Source organism: Leptosomus discolor, chromosome 12, assembly GCF_034619465.1.
Source record: "Leptosomus discolor isolate bLepDis1 chromosome 12, bLepDis1.hap2, whole genome shotgun sequence".
Lineage (NCBI taxonomy): Eukaryota > Metazoa > Chordata > Aves > Leptosomiformes > Leptosomidae > Leptosomus > Leptosomus discolor.
The window spans coordinates 8,313,230-8,332,879 of record NC_141402.1 but is presented as its reverse complement, the minus strand read 5'-3'; the positions used below and the strand labels follow the sequence as shown (position 1 = coordinate 8,332,879).

Sequence of the window (19,650 nt, the reverse complement as noted above, 5' to 3'; positions counted from 1 at the left end):
CTGTGCATTTCAGGTTGGTTTTGGGTTTAGTCAGATCTTCTGTTTTATGTTTATACAGAACCAAATCTTTATATTTTTCATTTGTCCTCAAGTGTGTTCAAATGGGGAGATATCCTATTGTTCAAATAGAAAATCTCAAGTACCATTGCATTAGTGTAGTAGAATGTGGTAAAAGGTTTCCTTTGTTACAACGTGTCTGCACAGTGTTTTCACGATACGGGCATATAGTGGGTACCAGCTGGCTTCAAAGTGTTGTGTGATGTCAGCGTTATATAAGCATCATATAATTACTTAGTGTTGCTGGATAAAATTATGACAATGACTGATTAATCGTGTTTTATTTTATTTGTGCCCACTGTAGTCACAGCACAAGTCCTTTCACCTACTGGATTGATTCAAACATCTCATCAAGTTTAACCTCTTTCATGTTAGTAACTATGAATTTGGGGGTTTCTGGAGCAATCGGGTTGCTTTTCTTCCCAGATGTCATTTTTAATTCAATATGATAGGTAACAGGAGTAATTGTGTTTGCGTAATGATGGACTGCACAGGAGATTCAGGAGTGCTTCAGGAGAGATGTCAGAATTTGACTTTCCCTACTTAAAGGTAGAACAGCTAAGTGAAAAACCTACATTAATGTATAGGAAAAGACTGCTTAGGAGCAGTTCTGCATGCATGAAGTTCCAGTCTTACAAAGTGGAAGAATTTTCTCTCCAGGTTTGTGAACTAAAAGCCAGAAAGATGGATCAGTGATGGGAACATGTTGCTTTTACTTTCCTTTGATGCAAAACCAGATGGATCCACATGGACTCGGAATGTTTTTCTGCCCAGTCTTCAAAACATTCTTCTTCAATGACTACAACCACGAAATTATAATAAATCTCTACAGTCAGATCTTAACAGGTCAGATTGTGCTCAACACCATATTGGGATCAGGTACATCAGTCTGATTCAGCATCTCAGATGAGGAAGTAGCCTGTCACCTCAGCTTCCCATTCATCTCCCAAGTTGTTCTTTGAATGTTGCTGGAACACAATTTTCTGGTAACTGCTTTTAGGGACGATGTGTTTTACTTCACAAGGAAAGGGCTCCGTTGGCTTGAAGCAGACTATGAGATTTCATCTGGAATTTCCAAGAAGTTGGTAGTGTAATTTTAAACCCTCCAAGTCTCTTTCCTATGTGAATGTGACAAGTATAAGTCATAGAGTGAGCTGTACTGGAGATTCTCTGACAAATTGCTCCCCTGTGATTCTGCTTATGAGGATAACAGCATTTTTTGAAAGGAGCATGCCGAAGGAAGTAACTTGGTGTTGGTTGTAGATCTGTTCTCCAGATGTTTACTAAGGAAGGATCTGGACCAGCAGTTTGTTGATTGAAAATCTGACATTTTACTCCAGTCTGGTTTTGTCTGGGGGGAAAGCTAAGTACAATTAATGTGGCTTTGAGTTAAACTTAGCTCTGCTCTTTTGTGGTTTTGTTACACTTAATTCACGTCACAGACCAACGTAATACGTACAATACAGAGAAACCCACTCAGTGAAATAGGTAGTCCCATGTAGTAATCTTATCGTAAGCAGAGGTTCAGTGTAGGAGAAATCTCCCTTTTGCTGAGAAGTCCAAGAGTCTTTGAGCAATGTGAGGCCAGCATGTCTGCCACAGGATGGTAAGGTTTCCAAAACCCACTGAGGAGACTGTAGACCCCATGATCTGCAGTCACCTGCCCCACTGGGGTACCCACAAAACTCGGGACGTAGATGCTGGTTCAATGGATTACACTAGCTTTGTGTCACAACAGCCCAGTTGCGGAAAGGTTAGGATGCGAGTATTGAATTATCGCTTTCATCAGCTTCTGCACAGGCTACTGTGGAGCTCAGTGTCTAGGAACTGAGAGTGTCACTCTGCTCCTTCCTGAGTTTGGCATGGGTGCCTGGGTCAAGACCGCAGCTGTGTGTCTCCCCTCAGCAGTGCCTTAGCACGGCATTTCCTGTGGCAGGCATGGACATCCTCCCCTGGGGAGCGCGAGGAGCAGGGAGGGAGCGGTTAATTCCCAAACCTCTATTTCTTGGGTGCACACCCCTGCCACCCCTGCGCTCATAGGGAGGATCTGGTCCTAGAGGGCCCATGTAGGGACACAGATTTGCACTTTGGGGAGAATCAGCTCTGCAAAAATATACAAATCACTAAATAGTTTATTGTATAATAGACGCTTGTAATAATCCTTCTTAAGTGTTTTTATTCATATGCAAATTAGGAAGCTGCTAACAGTAGTAATTGTTGTTGTTTCAGAACAATCAAAAGGATGTTGTAAAATGGATTTACTTAAGAGTCCTGAAAGAACTGTATTATTTATATTGCGACTATTCAGTGACTTTTAATTATGACTGATGTGTGCCTAGTCTTTGTATTAATTCTAAATAGCGAGACAGAGGTCTTTCTCTTTTCTTTAGGCCTGTGTCCTAGAGATAGCGGTATAGGATAATCTACTTCAGATAATAAAATAAAGGCTCCTAAGACAGGCAGAAAATGTGGGGGAAAATCTGTGACATAATCTGCCTTTTGTGATGAAGGCGGCTTAGCCTCACAGCTTAGTGATACCTCGGCAGCCCGAAGCTTAGTGTAACTGTTTTAGCTATTCAGTGTTGTACTTGAAGGTCATATAAACAACCTGGTTTTAGAGTTGTTGGTTTTACTTTGCTACCACATCCACCTGATAAGCTGTTACTCAAAAAAGCTGAGCTGCTTCTACTTGGCCTGTGGGTACCTGTAAGGGCTAAGTTTATATGCGAACCTTCACAGTATAATTGAAAGCCCCCGAAATCAAGGCCTAATGAATAAAAACAGGGTGGGGAAGTATCATACTATTTGCACAATTAAGCAATGTGCCTTTGCATATCACATTATTTACTGTTTCATTTCTTGCCAAGGTTTACAGCCTGATTGTGCAAGGGGCACAATATGAAGTTGGCAGCGTTTTTATTCTTAGGAGAAAGGAAGCTCACTTGGCCAAGCACAGTAAGGCTTCCCACACAGCTAGGACAGTTGAATTGTCATTAATGTCCTGTTTGACATGAAAGCCATTTTCTGCTTTTTAAACAGCTTTATTTATTTATTTGTTCCTAGTCTAGAAAGTCTTCTTATGACTTAAGTACTCAGGGTAAGAAAACTCAGTGTATGGTTACTTCTAATGTCCTTCCTCATTTCCATCTTTTCCTTTTAAAAATGTCATTAGCACTAAAAGCACATTCAGTGATAAAAATGTATCAGGTGATGCTTTTCTTTTCCCTTTTCATGGGGACCAAGAGAGCAGAAGAAAGGAGGAATCTCTGGGATGTAAGTACAGTATTCCAGCCTGAGACACATTGAGATTTTATTTGCAGTTTTGTGAACTTTGCAATTTATTCATGAACACAGGCAGGATCGAAGATTTTGCATAAGGTCATAGTATACAGACTCTTCATTTAAATTCTAGATGCTGACTTCTTTCTCTGAGTGTCATTTGCTGTCACCCTGCGAGGTGTGGAGCCACTACTTTAAGATACTTGGTGGGCAGGAGAAGTGCCATTTTTATTAAGGTACATATATTTCTCCAGTTGCCTTCAAAGGCTTAAAAATGTTTCCGGAAAGAAATTTTCTTTTAGGATACAGTTGTGTTGGATAAGATTTCATGAGCTGCTGTCAGTCTCTCCAGAGAGACAAACAATAATGACTGAAACAAATCAGTTAAAGTGATAGATTTTGTGGCTTGAAATACATCCTCTACAGCTAAGGAATAATGTTTTTACTTTTTCTAGGCTAGTGTAAAGATTTGCTTTGATTTTGATGCTGTCCCTTTATCAGAAATTCTTTTCTTCAGCTTAATGGGCTTAACTTGGCTTAAGAGGCAAAACACTACCAAATGTGCCAGGGCAGGAACACCGAGTAACTTTTCTTTGTTCTCCACGGGACTGAGGGCTGCACCAGTCTGCACCTCTCACCCCTATCAACTGAATAACCACGCCACAGGCCCTCATCTGTTAAAGCAATTAGCACAAACTTGAAGTTAAATGTAAATGACACTTTGACCTTTTAAAAAAGAGAACAGCTTAACTGTCCATGACAGAAATGACCAACAAAGAGTGGTACAGATGCTCTTTATTTTCTTTGGTGGTTATCAGTCATGTCTGCATCATCAGTATTCAGACTAACTCATCCTCCATTAATATACTGTTGTGAAGTTGGCTGTTCAGTCACATAAGTCATTTAAAGAAAAGGAAATCCAGCATAGACATGTCTGAAACTTGATTCATATTATGACAAAGTGCCACTGGGGCTTTTAAGTACTAAATGTGTGGCTACTAAACCTGGCAGAGATTTCATTTGTTATAGTTTATTAAAAATAATGCTACTGAGCATGAAAGTAGGCCATATATAGTATTTGCCTGTTCTGTAATTATAGACTGTATATGACATAAAAACCTGAGGCAAAATCTCTGCAAACTTTAATACTGTCAGGGTTTTACTCTGAAAAATGACTAATTCTAACCTGGGAAAAGACTACAGAAGTATCCACTGAGCAGCTCAAGTGGCAGAGCTTGGTAAGAGAACTGCTTACCACTGAAACTGCAGCACTAAATGTTCTGTATATGGAAATGCACAATATAACTGCAAGTACTAAGCCTTTAAAATGAAGTTCCCAGATGGTAATCTGTCACAATCTCAGCTGTACGACAGTTCCTGAAACCATGCAAGGGACTAAAGAAAAAGAAAATTGTCTATGCCAGTGCTGTGCATCTGTGCTGATTTTCTCTCACACTTCTCTGTTTAAACAAATTAAAATTCTTTTCCTTGTTTTGGTGTTTGAGGTCCTCTGCTGCACTGCAGAGGTTTTTCTAACTAGTCACCATGCTAGAAAATTGATAGTAGTCCAGATAGCTAGTGCTGTTCATCTCATGGGCCGCCTTATTGCGTTCCTAACTAATTCACGAGTTTAATAATAACCATAGTAAGACTTCTGGAGTATAATTATTGAGCACCAAGCACTGAGAGGTTAGGCGGTCAAGTGGGAGGTTAAAACAGAGAGTTCAGTGGAGGGCTACGAAGATGATTAGGGGGCTGGAGCATCTCTTCTATGAGGAGAGGCTGAGAGACCTGGGGCCCTTTAGCCTGGAGAAGAAAAGGCTGAGAGGGGGCCTTATCAACACTTACAAATATCTAAAGCGCAGATGTCAAGAGGATGGGGCCAGGCTGCTCTTAATGGTGCCCAGTGACAGGACAAGGGGCAATGGGAACAAGCTGGAGCACAGGAAGTTCCGCCTGAACATGAGGAGAAACTTCTTCACTCTGAGGATGACGGAGCACTGCAACAGGCTGTCCAGACAGGCCGTGGAGTCTCCTCCTCTGGAGATATTCAAAACCCATCTGGACACAGCCCTGTGTGACCTGCTCTAGGTGAACCTGCTTTAGCAGGGAGGTTGGACTAGATGATCTCCAGAGGTCCCTTCCAACCCCTACCATTCTGTGATTCTGTAACTGCTGCTGAAGGGAACACTGCTAATAGGATTAGGTGAAACCTTAAGAGCTTCCCTCTTGTCAGAGAGCCATGACAGACTGTGGAGTGTCTGTGAGGACAGGCTGAGAAAGCTGAGGCTGTTCAGCTTGGAGCAGGGAGACCTTAGAGCGGCCGTCCAGTACCTGAAGGGGGCCTGCAGGAAAGGTGAGGAGGGACTGTTTGTCAGGGAGTGTAGTGATAGGATGAGCAGTAACAGTTTCAAACTGAAAGAGGGGAGATTTAGGTTAGATATTGGGAAGAAATTCTTTCCTGTGAGACACTGGAGCAGGTTGCCCAGAGAAGCTGTGGCTGCCCCCTCCCTGGCAGTGTTCAAGGCCAGGCTGGATGGGGCTCGGAGCAACCTGGTCAGGTGGAAGGTGTCCCTGCCCATGGCAGGGGGGTTGGAACTAGGTGGTCTTTAAGGTCCCTTCCAACCTAAATCATTCTGTAATTCTATGATTCTACGTTGGTAGAGTATCTTAGTTAAGAAGGTATGGCACTTGCTTGTAATTTGCCTGACTTACCAGTTGCAGACACAGCTCAGTTTAGATAGCCATTTAATAGAAATAACACAATTTATTTTAACCAACATTCTGAAGGTTATATCACTAGAAAAAACACTTTTTTTCTGAGAAGTGGTAAACTACCTGACTCATCCCTGGCACTACATTTTTGCATTGTTATGCTTATTATTGTAGCTCTAGGCATCCCAATAAAGACACAGATATCTATTATATTAAGTGCTCTACAGCCTTATAATAAAAAGTGCACTCTTGACTTGAAGAGCTAAAGTCTACAAATAGAATATTAGGAACAGCATATTGTGGCGGAGAGGAGAAGGGAATACTAAGAGGTACTGACATAGATAGCATTCTTGGGCAATGCTTTTGGTACATCAGCAAAATTATTGGGGTTTTTTTTTGTGTTTTTTTTTTTGTTTTTTTTTTTTTGAGAAATCTGGGCAAAGGGAAATTCTGTGGAATGTGCAGAGGAAGAGAAGTTCCTTGGAAGATGCCAGCATTCATTCTTCTGGCTTCCAGGAATTTTTGCGTGAAAAATGTGACCAATGAAGGCTGGCATCCTGATCTAATTGGGAGCTGGAAGAAAACATGTTGATACTTGCTAGGCTGATAAGTAACAAGAGGAGGGGTTGAGAGGGGCTTTGAAAATGAAGACAAGCAGTTTATGCAGCATGGAAAACAGAACAAGTGGAAGGACATTGCCTTCCTGAAAGGCAACCTGAAAACCAAGTTTTCAGAAGCATTCAGGGTGGATTTGAAAAGGGCATGCCTGTTGACATCAGTGAGGAATCCAGCAAGGGTCAGCTTTGAGTGGAAAAGCTGTATTTTAGAGATGATTTGCAGGGGAAAAAAAAGGCTGTATAACAAGATTCGATGACTTTGGAAGAGGTTTAAGATAAAGATATGCATGATCACCTGAATGTGACTGTGCCTATAGGAATCTGAAGCACTTGGGTCTAGCTGTGAAAAGGTAAAAAAATCTGCTTTTAAATTTGTCAATGCTGAGCTACCAAATGCTTATACACAGATGGCAGTGAACTAGCGTGGATTTTAATTTGTCCAGAAGGAGTCAGCTGTGGTGTAAAGGATGAACCAGTGCATAAGCATATGGGGGCAATGGCTGAGTTTGTTTGCAGGTGACTATCTGTTGAAAGAGAAGAAAACAGGGTAAGGAAGACATGGGATTCTGTAGGAGTCCACAAAGAAAACTGTGAAGGGTAAACAGAGACTGGTGGGAGAGGGAAAAGGAAAATAGAGATAGAACGAAGTCACAGGAGCCATAAGACAGCATGCTTTTGAAAAAAAAGGACACAGTTGTCTATGCCAGAATGGTTCTGATTTATTTTTTTTTTTACTGCCTTTTATTTTTTTCATGTGGAAGAGTTGTAGAGATCTTATGCAGAGATAAAATTTTAATTTATTCAGGTCTTGTTAATTCTGAAGTTACTAGCATTAGGAAAACCATGGAAGTACTGAAAGCATACATAAAAACAACGATTGACAGGTCTATTCAATTTAAAAAGTGGAGCTTAAGTAAGAGGATTTTTGTTTGTTTTAAATAACACCAAAGCAGAATACCAAAGTAGGCAACAGCAGAATTAGGTATTCCACTGCAGCACAGGTTCATGAATTTAAATTTAAGTCAGGCACTGAGTTCCTGTTTGTTTTCTATTAAAATAATATGTTAATATTTTTGTGTCTTTAAGCCTGTATTTATAGCATTACACTATATAATTTAAAGTTTCTGAGCACCTTGGCTTTATTGCTATCACATATTGTTGCCTAGAGTTCAGAAGTTAATTAGTGCACAGGCATGAAGAAGAGCAAGTAGGTCTGATAATCAGTGTGCTGGTGGGTTAATTCAACAGATACAAATCTAAACACTGAAGTGAAATAGTGAGTAGTTTCCTTCTTAAACACTTTACAATTTAAGTCTAAATTAGGGTGTAGCTACATTTGGTATACTAGCTGTTTGTCAGCTCATCAGTAAGACAAGTTTCATAGTGAATAGATCCTCAACGTGGATAAAATATGGTTATAATTGTTTTAAAGTTGTATCATCAGGCTGCATCAGCTGAAAACCTACCTGAGAAAAATAACATGGATCTTCTAAGGGCTGACCTATGGCTTAGGGGTAACTTCCTGTAATTCTCAGCCTGTGTTCTTATGCTTGTAAGTCTTCAGCAGTGAGTCTTTTACGGCAGCACAAGACGCAGCAATGCTGTTGATTGTGGCTACAGGACAGCACAGCCTCTCTCTCCTGTCACTTCCTACATGAACAGTAAATAGCAAAACACTTGATTTTTATCTTAGTGATGTGTGTGTTTGCGTTACAATGAACTTGGATTCTGTTGAGTTTTATCAGAGTAGGAAAGTTCTTTCATTCAGATGTGTTTATGTAACAAGAAATGCTGGAATAAAAGTCACGAGCAATATAAATAGCCAAATAACAGCAATGTTAGCTAAGTGTGGATTTACAGGAATCCACCAGACTGCTCTTTAGCTGTAGTCGTAGTCAAGTAAGAATCTGCTGTGAGACTTTGGACCTAATATGTTAATATATTACTCGTGACAATAAATGACTTCATGGATTCATTTGAAGAAAAATAGAGTTCAAAGATGGAATAAAGTAGTGGTGGATCAGGCTTCTCATCCCTTGTAGTTATTATGCCAAAAGCAGGGTAGCAAATAAATACTGCTGGTGATGAGCATTAGGTTTGCTCATTATAAATGCAGAGTCATGTACCAGTCTCCAGCGTGATTTCATCTGGGAACATTGCCATAAGGATTACAAATGGCTTTCAGCCTTAAAATTGGTGTGTATTGCTTTAAACTTCCAGTGGGGAGTTGGTAGTTTATCCTTCAGATAATCATCTTGTGTTAAGTTGAACATCTTCCTGTAACTTTTTGCTACATGATAAACCAGCTTCTATGAATAATTTACTGCAACTGGCAACCCACTTCAGCTCTGAAATCTTTTATCAACTCTGGTGGCTTTTCAAAGTTTAATAATAAACATGGAGCCAAAAATCTCATTGCACATAAAGTCAGTAAATTTTGGTGTTAATTGCACCAGGAATCACAGTTTGAGCTTTTAGGGCAAACTTCTCATGACTAGAAACTCTACATTGCATCATTGTGAGTACAGAGCCATGTATTTGTGTCCAAGTAAACAGAGCTCGTTTACCTTCCCTTGTACTGTACAGCATCATGGGGGTTTGGTGCAGATTTTATTTTGTGTAGCTCTTTGAAATATTTTCACTGGGCAAAAAAGTTGGCTGAATTACCTGGGCCTTCAGTGCTCTCATGGCAGATTTAGGATGTGTTGTGTACTGCACCACAGCATGAAAGATGTGAGTATCCCACCAAAAGTGCTGTTCTACCCTACAGGAAGCCTGCCATGGCAGTTGAGTTGGTAATTTTCTAGAAAGAGCAGCAACACCTGTCAGTCTGCCAGGCCCTGACTGACTGGCTGATCTGTACCAGTGAAGTCTGTTCAAAGCTTTAGTCTGCTCCATCCAGCTAGGCCAAGCCTTGCTGCCGTCATGAAGGAACTGAAGTACTAACTGGGGTTTTCCGAATTGTGCTTAGCATGATTCCCCCTGTGAAAACAAAGGTAGCCAAACCTTGTCAGATGAGCTCTAACACCAGGGAATAAGTATCTGCTACATGTACATTCAGTATGCATTATCTCAGCTCTAACCTTTTATAAGTCACAAACTCATTTTTTTCTGATTTTGAGCAGTCTTACACAGATCTGCTCTTTTGCTATGCCCGTTTTGTGCCTCTGGCACTTGCATGTGCTGTGCACGTGTCTTTTCCCAGTGAGCAATAGCTTAGCAGAGGATGAACTCTTTGGCAGTTAAATGGCTGGCTGTACAAGTGATACTTCAACATTAGAGCTGAAAGCAGAATTTGTCTAGGAGGAGATAGGTGGAATAGAAGGGCAAAAGGACCCTTTGTTCTGATGGTAACAACTGAGATTTGGGGGAGACTGTGACTCCAAGTTGAAGTCTCCTTTTTCTCTTCCATGCTGATTTGCTATGTGAGCTTGCATTAATAGGGATGGGGAGTACCTGCATTCTCCAAAAATGAGCAAGGGTATGGCCTGGTCCAGTGGCAAATAAAGGGTTAGGCTGCTTCTCCTTATTCTGGAGTTTGTCTGAGTAGCAGTACTGTATACAGCTTTTGTTTTCATTGTGATACTGTATTGTAAGCATTCCTGATATTCAAGCAAATTTTCAGAAAAAGTTAGGCTTAGAATATTAAATAGAAGAAGTTACATATAGAAAATTCACCTGAAATGCAGGTAGGGAAAATATTTAGGACACCAAATTTTCTCTTAATAGTTCCTAGTCATTATGAAGATTTCTTAAGAATCCTAGGCTATGCAGCTTTCAACTGCTACTCATTTCTGTTTTCATCTTCCAGCTGTCTCTTTAGGACAAATAAATTTTGTTCTTTAAAAAAAAAACTTTAGAAAAAATAACAAGTATGCCTTGACTTAAATGATCAAGGTGCTGGAGCACCTCTCCCATGAGGACAGGCTGAGAGTTGGGCTGTTCAGCCTGGAGAAGAGAAGGCTGCAGGGAGACCTTAGATCGGCTGTCCAGTAGCTGAAGGGGGCCTACAGGAAAGGTGGGGAGTCAGTCTTTTTACCAGGGAGTGTAGTGATGGGATGAGGGGTAGCGGTTTCAAACTAAAAGAGGGGAGACTTAGATGAGAGAGTAGAAAGAAATTGTTTATTGTGAGGGCGGTGAGACAGTGGAACAGGTTGCCTAGAGAAGCTGTGAGTGCCCCCCTCCCTTGAGAGGCCAGGCTGGATGGGGCTCGGAGCAACCTGGTCAGGTGGAAGGTGTCCCTGTCCATGGCAGGGGGTTGGAACTAGATGGTCTTTAAGGTCCCTTCCAACCCAAACCATTCTGTGATTTCATGACTCTCATCTGGGAATGATTTTATGATACCAATCTCAGCTTGCTTGTCTTGTATTTTGTCTTAATGTGAATAATCAGAGAGATTATTATGTGGAGCAAACAGGAAATTAAGTAATGGCCTTAGACAAGAAACGTCTAGGAACATAAACTCAAGAAAGCTATGGCACTTTTGGTCCTTTAGTTGGCAGATGCTATTTTACAGGCCCAAGGATATTTGCAGGCCAAGTTTCTCAGCAGACAGAACCCCACACACACCTTTTCGGTCCAGAGGAAGATTAGTTATGAAGGTGACTAGTTATGAGGCTGTTCTCTGAGAACACAAGGGAGACTGAAATAGAAGCCTTGTGGGAGACCTATGTCAAGCTTTGAAGCAACTGATATGTGTTTCTTCAGACCCAGGTATGAAGCTTTTGTCACTTTAATCATTTGCTTGCTGTAAACCTTCAGATTCATAACACCAGTTTTGGTTTGAACAACTTCTTTTGCATCACTTTAATCTGCTTTGAGCCCCAGACTTCCAGATGAAGTTTCTTGAGGACACTGAATGCAGCTGACCTGTACTGAGGGCAGAGAAAGCAGGCAGCAAGTGGCAGCCTCCAGAGCCAGCCTGTCAGTGTGTGAACTGTACTCATCCACCCTTGAAAAGCACCTGGTGGGAATGTGGTTGAAGGAGATCTGAAGTGCCTAAGGCTCAGGCCCCATCGTGACTGTCACATGGTGCAGATCACAAATCCTGCCTACATTTTTAAAGTTTATAACTAACAGTAATGTTGGATCCTTATAATTTCACTTTTTGAGGAGATAAGTGCCTTTTGTTGAACCTAACTGATTTCCTGAACAAAGGGGCTCCCTTTCAGTTGCCCAGGAGACATAGTAGCACAGCCATACTCTTACGGTGAGAGAAATAGGTGGTAAAGTGCTGTGGGCTGGAACAGACTCATGAAATGTAGAGAGGCTTATTTTGTTACAGAATAAGGGAGTTGGGTTGTTTTTAATTACGTGCTTTGGTACCAACATCCGAGCAAGATGTTTTCTGTGGAAATTCAGTAGCTCCTTAGGTAGTATGTATGGGATGGTGATGTGAAAATGTGTGGTTGTGTTTTGCTGAGGCTGCGTCTTCAGTGAAATTGCAAAGGAACTTTGAATGGATGCTGTAAATCAGCATACAGCAAGTGTCTTGACATCAGTGGAATGAAGCAAATGTTTGGCTATTAAGTTTCCAGTTCCTGGAACAAGGAGTGCTGTGGTATTTGCTGTTGACATAGCAGAAATGAAAGGTCCAAGTTCCCAGTAAAATTTTCAGAGTTACCCTAGTGACTTAATAGTCTATATTCAATATTCAGTCATCTGGTCTTTCAGGAAAGTACTGAAGTGATTGTTCAAAAATTACTTTCCTAAATTACTGCAAAATTTCTATCTTGTTGTATTACTTGACAGTGATGTTACAATATTGTAGGAACATACGGGCTGATGAAATGTTTTTGCCTGTATATTACGTGTTTTAAACAAAAGTGCCTCAGCTGTCCATTTCGTGCTGAAGTAGACTGCAAAACAGCTAGTGTACTTGTTGATGCTTGTTAAAAGCATCCTCTTGAAGAATTTATCTATTTAAAAACTGATTTGAATCATAAGTGCAAACAGTTTTTATAGGGTTACACTTAAGACGATAAAACATGAGTGTGTGGGTTTCATCTGTAAGATTGTGTTTTACATGCAGGTCAATTTAAAATATCATCAATAAGGAGTCATATATGTGCATACCTAACAAGTACATTATGAGATGGGAATTCAGTTCATGTAACTCAGCTGGTTAATCTCCTACTGCCCACTCCAGAAAGGTAATTTGTGTACTGTCTTTAAACTAAAAAAAAAAAACACCAAAACCCAACAAAATTAAACCACAAAAAAAAAAGCCAACCCCAAAACCACACACACAAACCCCCAAACAAATGAAAAAGAAACCAAAAAAGTGTTTTGGAAAATTGAAATAATCAAATAGAAACAGGGAGAGAGTATGAAAGCAATTAAAATATTTTTCTTAATTTATGAAATTATTTAAAGGGAGGCTTTACTGTGGTTTCCTGTTTAATAGCTTTAGGTTTCAGACTAGAAGAGCATTTCAAGTTTAAGAGTTTCTCAGGTAGAATTTGTAGAGGGTATCTGCTTTTGATGTGATCCCACCATTAGGAAAACACAGTAGTCAAATTACCAAGTTGTCCAATGCTTTCAGTTCTGAAATAAGATATGGCATCATTGGATAAGATACTGAAATATTTATAATAATTAATATATAAAATATTAAATAACCATATTACCGGACAAGCAATGTAACATCCTGAAAGAGCCTAGTTAGAAGGACTAATTGCCACTGTCCCAGAGCCTGTTTCAGTTTGAGCTTATTTTTACATGCCATTTAAGAGCTGAAAGGTGCCTTTCTCAGTACTAGGTGAGAGTACAAGATTTCACACCTCTTTTGCTAAACTGGTTCACAATGAAAAATGAAGTGATATTAGCAGGCAGGGTGAGCTCTCTAAAGATAAACAACAACCTGCTAATTATCTCTGTTAAGCATAATTACATTTGATCGTTCTATTTCTGTACAGTTTTGCCAACAAACAGAATTGGGTCATTCCCCCAGCCAGAGCCATCATTCTGCTTCTGCCCAGAACGGTGCTTAGACTGAACTGTTGCTGATTTGACATCAAAAAAATCTGGTGGAGCTGTGCTATGAATTGGGCTTGCTTTATCAGATCACTCTGTGAAAGGCTGAGGAGACTGAACTAGTAACAGCTCAGCCCTGCAGGTACACTACTTTTTTTGCACAAGCAACCCTGAGCTATAGTGCGGACTTCTCAGAGTTACTGCCAAGCCTACTCATTGTGTGATGATGTGTATCTTTAAGAAAAGAAAAAAAAAGCAAACCCCCTTGATTTTCTTCTACTGTGTTTTCTGTGGTGACAATGTGCTGACAAAATGGAATTAACAAATCACTTCCTATTAGTAAAGAATGCAAATAACTGACAATTTCTAGTAATTTTAGGTGAGAGGCAAATAAGCTGCAACAAAATATTCATCTGTAGAGTCAATGTGTCCTAACAATCCCCTTTAAAGATTATCTTGATCTTACTGCCTTGCTATGTCACTACCTCAATCTCTCTCCACAAAAAGCATCTGGATAGATCTTAAACGTATCTAAATTAGTTGCTGTTTAGAAAGTGCATTCTAAATGTTCATTGCTCTTCTAAAGCAACAGTTTTGTTTTCAGGACTGTTAATTCTAATGGCAACTTCATTAACTTTTATGCAACTATGTCAGTTTACATTTACTGTGGGTCTGCCCCAGAAGTGTTCCAGGAGGGTTAACATAGGATGTAGTCTTGCACAGAAACACCACTATTGGTTTTGATCTGTATTTAATCCCTGCATTGACTGATTTCAGCATTCAAAGTTGGTTTTTTACATTTAGCTCCCAAATCTCTCCTCAGTCCTGGTTTGTTCTGTTTCTCTGCTTTCTCTCCTGTTTGCAGTTAATATTTTATCAGAGTTTTTAACAAAACAGAATATGCACATATAAAACAAGCTACATCAACAATGAACAGATACCAGGAGACAGTATATCAACCTCAAGGAACAGGACAGATTCCCAAATACACATGCATAATTTCCAGCTCCCTTTTTGTTACAGACACATGGAGTGGATACAGTAAGATGACAGAGACGGTAATTTCGTGGTTCTGTCTAGCTCTTCTCTGATGTGACTCTGATACCACTAGAGTTGTCAAAGCCTTACATCTACCCTTATTGTATAAGGCTGCTAAAGCATGATGTTTCATCTTTCTCATGGTCTTAGCAAGAAAAAGGTCTAATTTTGGCAAAATAAATTCTGTTTGTGATTAGCAAACAGACAATCCTGGCATGGTCCTGTGTTACCTTTCTGGTCTTATATATAACCTGTTATCTTCAAGAGGACACATTATCGACTGTCTGGCAAGCTCACCTGCCTTCCCTTTCTTGTTCTTTGTACTAGAGAAACTTCCCACATCTGTTTGCAGTCAGAGTGGAAAGAATTTGTGTAATATAATAGTCTCATGCCTTCGGTCATAAGTGTAATCACTGAGGCCTATGAGAGCACGCATTTCCTACAAATCCAGAGCAGCCAGTGTCTGGTCCCTTTTTCCAGTCCCTTGTGTCTCTCTGCATTGACATATACAAAATAAAATGAGAACAAATGGCCTGAAACATGCCCATTCTGTTCTCTCTCCTGCCATGTTTCTGTCACTAACTGCTAATAACTTTTTATTGTATATACTGGATTCTGGTTAGCTGCCTGAAATTTGTTTTTTAGCATTTGTTTGTCGAAGAACCTTCATTTATCTTTCTATCTGTCATATAAAAGATTGAGATCCTTCTTGCTGAACTGCTGTGCTGCTGTTCTCTTTTCTTACCTCTCCAGTTAAGTATTATCCTCAGATGAAATAGTCTAATCAAAGTGGATGGCAATACGCAAAGCTAACCCCACTTCCTGCTAGAGGGTGTACGTCTTGCTCTTTGAAGACCCATGGTGCACGAGCACAGGAAACAGAAATAAAAAGGCACACAATAAGACAACAATCCGTTTTGTTTGCATATTTTCTATTAAGTAGTTAACCAACATTTACTTGTTGGTAACAATTAGTTTTTAATTCAGAATAACTTCTAAAATGTTGTGTTACCTCCTGCATGAAAAGAAGTAATTTAAATGCCACCTTGGGGTCAGCCTACTGCTATTCAGCATATTTATCTTTGCCATTAGCTTTTTGGTAAAAGTGCTGCTTCTGTCTAGAGGCCACAAATCTTGTTTGTGCTTCCTGTTGCAGAATGTTTATTACACAAGCAATCAGCAGCTCCATGTGGGTGTTCTGAGTCCCACTATCGACGATGATGACAACAGATGCCTGGTGGATGTGAACAGCAGACCCAGGCTCATTGAATGCAATTATGCCAAAGCCAAGAGAATGAAGCTTTACTGGCAGTTTACTCAGGTAATTCTTACTCAGCAGACATTTCGGAAAGTTCAAAAGCTCTGTTCCTGTATCCGAAGTGCGAGTAATCTGTTTACTAACAGAACAGAACCAGATTTATCCTTGCTTTCTTTGCACAGAGCCAGGAAGCTACGTTTATATTTGATCCCAACGTCAGCCACCTCAGGAGGTTATAATACTTGCATTCTATTTTATGAGTTCACAATAAATTACTTGTTTCTAAGGCAGAATGACTGCTACAGAACTATCTCAATCAAAAAAACCCCATGTTATTTTGGTGGAGTCAAAGGCAAAGTAACCTATTTAGGAAAAATAAAAGGAAAGCTTTGTTGTTTGGTTTTTTTGAAAGTAGCAACTCAGAAAATGGGGTAGTGGGTCATTGATGATAACAACCTCATCCTGAGCTGCTTTTGCAGTTTCCTACAAAAGTTCTGGGGCTGGGAAAGACGCTCTGCGATATAATGCTCATAGGAGATCACTCTGTTCAGCTCAGCTAAGAGGAAGGGGCAAGGCATATCAGTGTTTGCACAGAGGGACATAGGTTATCCTGAAGACAAAACAGGCTCCAACAGTTGGAAGCTAAAGATAGTCAAATTTGGTCTTTCAAAGGAAGGTAAGATTTTCCTAAGGTAAGAATTAAGACATTGGAAGTTTACCATGTCAGGTACTGACATGTCAGTTGCTTAGGACAAATAAAATGAGATTACAGTACTTTCTAAACCAAGTACCTGATTTAGCTTCTGTGAAAAATTTATAATAGCTAGTGCGAGTTTGACTGGTCACAGTTGCTCCTCTGCAGTTTTCAGGCTACGAATCTAGTTGTGTACTCCAGCCCATGCTGAGGCTCACCATTAAGTTAATTTTAGTCCTCCATTTAGTTTTTCTGTATCATCCATGTGGCTTTGCAATTATCTTCCTGCCGGCTCATTAGGGTTTTTTTTATTTTAACAGCCATGATCAGTGTATTTTAGGACATTGGTAATACAGTTTAGCATCTACCTTAGTGCAGAGAGCATTTGGACAGTATCAGCAAAGCATACTATTAACATAATTTGTATTATACTTGAAAGTAATCCAGATCTTTGTCTTTAAAGAGTAGCTCTCAAGCAGCAGACTTAAATCCCTAACCCGGAAAGACATCCTAGCTTTCACTTTCAGTCTTCTCAAGGGCAGACATTTAATTACGTCTTCTCTCCAATTGTAACAATAGTCTCATGGGGGGGGCTCACTGTGGCCATCGTGGCACTTGATTTTTTTGTACTATTTTTAAAAAGTATAATTAAGATTTATTTAAATATTTTTTCAGCAACATTTTAGTACTGTCCACCTATTCAGTGATTGCTCTGTATAACACAACGCTTTGGTGACAATTAATGGTTTCTACTCCAGAATACTGCTGCTATTTTGTAATATTACGTTAGATCTGATTTGGGGGGCAGCAGCAGTAGAATGCATTGATAATTTAACTGTTAAAAACTTCAGAAATGGTATTTAACTACTTTACATTTGTTTCCTCTCTGTGTTTCTATTCCATGTTCTAAATACAATCTCCCAATGAAGGTGCAGCGCTGTTAAACTAGACTCTATGGACTATACTTAAGTCTTCTTCAAAGAAACTTCTGCTCAGGAGAAGTGAAAGCTAATTAGTTGTTTCCTTATAAAAAATTAGGAGACAAATGAAATAATGAAAAGCTGGCTGTTCAAAAAGGGGTTTGTTAATACCCAGTGCAATTAAAATGCCATCATTTCTCAACATACAGCGTGGTACACAGCCCCTTGTATGTGCTGTAAGCTAGAAGAAAGCTAATGAGAGTAATCAAGGCTTGCCAAGGTCAACTGATGAACTCCATTTGAAATTCTCCCATTTAGTCTGGTGAAAGGATGTGTTTCTGTGAATGCACTGGAAGCTGTCTATCTGAAAAGAGTCTTTATTATTACATTTTTTAAGCTCTGGTATTTATTTTCTATATTATGCAGTGAGCAGAACTCCTGAAAATAAGCAGGACTGTAAGTATTGATGCTTGTGTAGTCTTGAAGTTTGTGAAATACTAATTTTAAAATGTGGATGCTGGCCATAGCTTTTTTTTATAGTACCTTCCTTTGGCTGCAAGTATGCCTTGACTTCTCTGGATTCTCTAGCCATTCAGCAAGAATGTCTGATGATGTAGATGATAATTAAAAATATAGCACTGCAAGTAGAAAATTGTCTCAGGAAGGAAATGGGCGCAAGACTTACCAGCCAGAGCAGATAAACCAATTGAACTAGATTTCCCTGACCAGCACAAAAATCAGTATTTGCCCTGCATTCCATACATGTATCTTAAAATTTGAAAGAGGAAACTTTCTTATTTTCCTGCAATTTTCTCATATTCTGAGAGGCACCATGATAGTCTGTGGTAGGACATGGACTTCAGTGTGCTTGATTGAAGACTACAGCTTTTTGGAAAAAGGATTCTTCAGATAATATTTTCCTCCTCCCTTGCATTGCTGAACACGATGAGAGATGTCATCCTTCTGACCAAAGCAGAAAATAGGGGTCATCTTCAGCTAGTGGTCTTGCTTCTGTAGATCTGTTACAGAATTAGTTAATTCTTAATATGCATCTTTGATTAGAAGTGTGGGTACATATATGTATCTATCTATCTATCTATCTATATCTCAAACCAATTTTTTTTTTAAATTTACCTTTTATGTTGGTTTTAAAATTTTAAGTTATGTGGCTACCTTTAATTGAAGGCAGCTGGAGTCAGACACTCAGATGGCCACTGCTGCCTTGCAGTCAAAATAGTTGTTCAGTGGGCATTCATATGGAGGGAACCACCACCAGAACCTATAACTGGTTTCATTATATGTCATGCTGGCTGACTGGACAGAGGCCTTGGGGAGACTGTGTGAGATCTTTCTGTACAGGACAAACTTGCATTGAGCATTCAAAGCTTGTAATATGTGTTTGTGTAATCAGGATCTATCTGAGCAAATTTCCATGCTCCACAGTTTTGTACAGCTGCCAAATGCAACGAGACCCAATAAAATGTAGGCTTCAGTCATATTCTTCCTTCCCAGGCTTCTTCAAGTGTTTATAACTGTAATTATGTCAAATTATGTAGATTAGCCCTGAAAAGACTCCCATCAACTGGGTAGTGTTCAAGAATTTTATTGTTCAGGTTGTCTGTCAAGTCTTCTCTTAGGGAGATGCTTACTTTAGGACTACATTTATGCTGAAAAGCCTTCTAGGTGTTTGCTAGTTCACCTAGGTCAGTCTGTCTCACCACTTTTCCACAGCAGCAGTCTGCTCCCCCGTAACTGAAGGCTTGTGGGAAGCATCAGGTCAGCAGCACAGGTGCATGACAGTCCCTGTCCACCTGCTCAGTAAAGCTGCTGTCTAGTGATTGCATTGCATGGTCTGTTGTGGGACAGAGAAGGGGCTCTGAGATGTAGGAGATGGATACAGAGAGAACTCCTTGGGACATCTTTCAGTAGAAACAGCTTATGGCCAAACCATGCTCTTCTCGCTGACACTTCTTTAGTTTGTTCTGCATACTGAGAAACAGTACAGTCTCGATGCTGCAGTCGGGTTTTTTTGGGGCGGTGGTGTTTTTTTTAAGAAGCTTCTCAGTCTCCAGTCTGATTTAGGTTTATTGCTAAATA

At 39.9% G+C, this 19,650-nt stretch overlaps 1 protein-coding gene across 2 annotated transcripts in view; it reads left to right on the top strand.

The window, feature by feature from the left end:
- Nucleotides 1-19,650, top strand: part of GALNT18 (polypeptide N-acetylgalactosaminyltransferase 18) — a 232,295-nt gene that overhangs the window by 198,214 nt on the left and 14,431 nt on the right. For both annotated transcript variants that reach the window (XM_086472177.1, XM_086472176.1), the window contains one exon: nucleotides 15,838-16,002. In XM_086472177.1, coding sequence (XP_086328303.1) covers nucleotides 15,838-16,002 — 165 coding nt within the window. The remainder of the gene's footprint in view (nucleotides 1-15,837; nucleotides 16,003-19,650) is intronic.